Source organism: Belonocnema kinseyi, chromosome 6 (assembly GCF_010883055.1).
Source record: "Belonocnema kinseyi isolate 2016_QV_RU_SX_M_011 chromosome 6, B_treatae_v1, whole genome shotgun sequence".
In the NCBI taxonomy this organism is placed as follows: domain Eukaryota; kingdom Metazoa; phylum Arthropoda; class Insecta; order Hymenoptera; family Cynipidae; genus Belonocnema; species Belonocnema kinseyi.
In genome coordinates, this window is record NC_046662.1 from 58799393 (window position 1) to 58803587 (window position 4195).

At 38.6% G+C, this 4195-nt stretch overlaps 1 protein-coding gene across 1 annotated transcript in view; it reads left to right on the top strand.

The window, feature by feature from the left end:
* Nucleotides 1–69, top strand: part of LOC117175411 — a 3777-nt gene extending 3708 nt beyond the window's left edge. The window contains exon 6 of the mRNA XM_033365120.1: nucleotides 43–69. Within this exon, the coding sequence (XP_033221011.1) occupies nucleotides 43–69 (27 nt within the window). The remainder of the gene's footprint in view (nucleotides 1–42) is intronic.
* The last annotated feature ends 4126 nt before the right edge of the window (nucleotides 70–4195 follow it).

Below are 4195 nucleotides of genomic sequence, written 5' to 3' on the forward strand. Positions count from 1 at the left end.
GACATGCTCTAAAACATCCTAAGCTTTCATGTAAATTTTTAGAGGGAGGTTCCAAACTACCAGCGCTGACCCCAAAAGAGGATTCAGGATTCATCTTATGCTTGTGAAATGAAACGTCATCGTTGGTGTGGTTTACTGAATCTGAGGATGAATGACCAGGTCGAGAGTTCTCATAATCATAACTATCATAGTGAAGGTTCTTATCGTGACCGACTGTCTCAGGGTCATCCGCCGGTGCGGTGCAACCTACAACACCCGCCGACGTTACCTGTGGTAGCCAATTCGGTCATTTCACAATCATAATCAATGCAGTGAGGGTTCTTATCGCGACCAACTGTCTCAGGGTTAGCCGCCGGTGCGGTGCAACCCACAACACCCGCCGACGTGCCCGAGGCAGCCAATTCGGTCGTCTCCCAGACGCCGAAATCAACAGCCGTAACATAAACATTAAGCGGTTTATCCTCAGAGCTGGAAAATTCATCCCCTTCGTCAGCTGTGTCATATTCGTTATCTGAGTCGCTGATAAGCACGTTGCAATGATAACATTTGCCTATTGTTACTTCAGGTAATAAATTAGTTTCATAGTCTATTTCGGTGTAGTCATTATTTTGAAAATGTTGTCCTATAAATTCGTGAATTTCGTTCGATGCCGGAATGAAATTCCGCATAGTTAATATCTTGTGAATCCCGGAAAATTCAGGATCTAAAGGATCGAGACTATCATTTAATATTTCGGGCGGTGTGTCATCGTTCACGTCAAATTTTGTCTCTTTTTCGTCAACAGGGTTTCTTGAAAGAGCGTCAGCATTAGTATTAGCTGTACCCTTTTTATAGATTACATTGTATTCGAAGTCTCCTAATTTGAGACGCCAGCGAAGCAATTTGGAACCAGGATTTTTAATATTGTGGAGCCAAATCAGTGGGCGATGATCCGTTACAAGAGTAAATTCACGCCCATACACGTATGGTCTGAATGTCTCTACACAATACACGATGGCCAAAAGTTCTTTCTCTATTGTAGAATAATTTACTTCAGTGTCAGATAGAGTACGCGAGGCATATGCAATAGGAAGATCTTTTCCAATGTATCCCTGACTAAGAACACCCCCTATTCCGTAGTTAGAAGCGTCTGAAGTGATAATAAACAGTTCGCTAAATTTAGGATATTGAAGAATGGGAAAACTACAGAGTATATCTTTCAAAGTATCGAAAGCTTTTTGCTGTGCTTGAGTCCAATCAAAGCGGACCCCGCCCTTTAAAAGGTAAGATAACGGTTTTGCAATTGTTGAAAAATTGGGAATAAAACGACGGTAATATCCTGAAAGTCCAAGAAACTGTTTAATATTTTTTGCGTTCTTAGGTCGTGGAAATCTTCGAACAGCTTCTACCCTTTTAGGGTCGGGTTTAACCCCGTCACGACTAATAACATGGCTTAAAAATCCTACTTCTTTTCGAAGGAAGAAGCATTTTTCGGGCTGTAATGTTAAATTAGAATTTTCTAGACGTTGCAATAGAGTTCTGAGTTTTCGCGTATGCTCCTCCAAAGAATTGGCATATATGACGATATCGTCCATATATACAAACAATTCTACCCCTTGAAGATCGACTAAAACCTTATCCATTAGCCTTTGAAATGTGGCCGGCGCATTCTTAAGGCCAAAAGGCATTCTATTAAAATGAAAATGACCAAAAGGAGTTGAAAACGCGGTTTTGTGTTTAGAATTGGGATCCATTTTCACCTGATGAAAACCAGATGCTAAGTCTAATATAGAAAAATATTTGGCGTTACCTAATTGGTCGAGAATGTGTGTGATGTTCGGGAGGGGATAAGCATCGGAAATGGGTTTTTCATTGAGTTGACGATAATCAATTACCATTCTCCATTTCTTGTTGCCTTTCTTATCGGGTTTTTTTGGAACAATCCACACAGGTGAATTGTATGGGGAATCAGAATCTTCAGCCAAATTATCTCTCAATAAATCACCAGTCTGATTAAGCATTTCTTCATTATGAATTTCGGCAGATCGGTATTGCCTAACGAAAATTGGTGCTTCATCTACAGTACGGATAGTATGTTCTATTGCATTAGTAGCCCCAAGTACATCTCCCTTGATAAAGAATCGATAGAGATATTCAGAAAGTGGTCCTATCAAACTTTCCTTTTCTTCCCCATTTAAGTCTGTAAGATCCAACAAATTTAGGACCTTATCTAGACGTTCTTCATAGAGTTTGACCCTTTCACTTATATTTTCGGCAAATGAGGAGGGGGAAAATTTTTCATTAGTTTCAAATTCCTGTAATTCCACGGATGGTAAAATTATCTCTATATCATGAAAGGTACTATTTATTGCAAAAACTTTAACAACACCATCTGCTGAATTTACCAAATTTTCTCCAATTAAAACTCCAGTTCCTGCATCAATTTTCGTTAAATAACCTTCTTTTATTTCAGGATTAGTGACTCTAAGTGTAATTAATTTTCGTGTTCGCGCAGGTAATTTGACACTAACAGTCTGTATATAATTAATATTTTCTAATTTTAGTCGTACCTCTTCATCTAAAAAAGTCATGGTGGCTTTATTTTCCCTTACAAATTTCATGCCCAAAATTCCACATGAAGATATAGGAAAATTATTTTTAACTAAATGAAATATTGTATCCTTTCCTTTAATTTTAATGGTAACAGCTCCACGTGTTTTTAACATACCGTGACCAATTCCGGTTAAGAAATAAATTTGAGATTTATTTTTACGCAATTTACCTTTTATACATGTTTATTTTAAAAGATTCAATCGCAACCTGTATCAATGAGAAAATTAGCATTACCGGTATGAAAATGTTGAGAGTTTATTTTTACCGTTGGGGATCTTGTTGCGACCCCTTCGTTAATTGTGAGGACGGCCCTGAGGGTTGGCACGCTGTCGAATTGTTCCAGCTCGTCGTGGCACCCTGGCGGCGAGCCTTTTGGGAGTTTAAAGGCATGTTAGGTTTTTCCGATTTTACCTCTCCTAAGCGTTCTAATTTCTTTTCCGCTTCCTCTGCCCTGCGCCTAAAACAGTTACGACTTTCGTGCCCCCTATATTGGCAATATCCACATTTAATTTCTTTATATGATGGTTCACCCCTTCCTCTACTTCGACTCCTACTACTCTTTCGTTTGGGCCCAGTTCTCCGAGGACAGTTTCGAGAATAATGACCACGTTCCCCGCATGTATAACAATCGATACTCGAGGCACGCGAATCATAATCGCTTTTCTGCCTTAGAGAACTACGTGGTCTCTTTTCTTTCTGAATATGATTTACCCCTTTATTTTTTTCATTATGAAATTTATCATATCTAGATTCACGAGCGGAAACATGTGTGTCAGAATTCGCTGCGCTCTTATTATTTCCAGAAATCCCGAAAAGTTTATTTCGGTGATTTAAATCGCGTTCCGCTTCTATTGCTATATTTATCGCGGCTTGAAGAGAGGATGGATTTCTCAATTTTACCCTACTCTCTAATTCGCCCTGTAGACCTAATCTAAAGCAAGAAGCAACTCCTAAATCAAATTCTCGAATATTGATATGAGCAATATCTGGAGGGGATTGTTCCTCAGTAATTTCTTTGATTTTATAGAATAAATCCATCGCTCTAGCAGCGTAGGCAAGGATTGATTCCCCCGAATTTTGTTTTAACTGCGATACCTCAGATTGAATTTGGAATAATGTCTTAGGAGTTCCAAAAGCTTTTTCTAAAATAGCTACGAGTTCTTCTAGAGAATCAGACTGTCTATTTTGTAAATATATTTTAGCTTCTCCTTTAATTTTAGGTTTTAATAACTTTACGAATATCGACCTGAGATTAGGATCTATGCTTTGAAAAGCAGACCTACATTCTCGTGAAAAAGTTTGAATAGAAATATTTTTACCTGTAAACTCTAGAATTACATCAATTAGAACTTTTAGTGCTGTTACATCACTGCCTCTCACTTTACTACCTGGAAAGTTACTTTCTGGAAAGCTTAAAGATTTGCAACGTTCATTATCTCTCGAGGTTTCTTGCAAGTATCGTTCCATCCGACGCATTTATCTGAACCTTTTGGGACCTTTCGGACCTACATTCTCAGATCGCATGGAAGAACTTTGCCTGTCATTATTCGCATTTTCCGCACCTAAACCTGATTGTAAACCACTTGGTTCAGGCAATTCTATA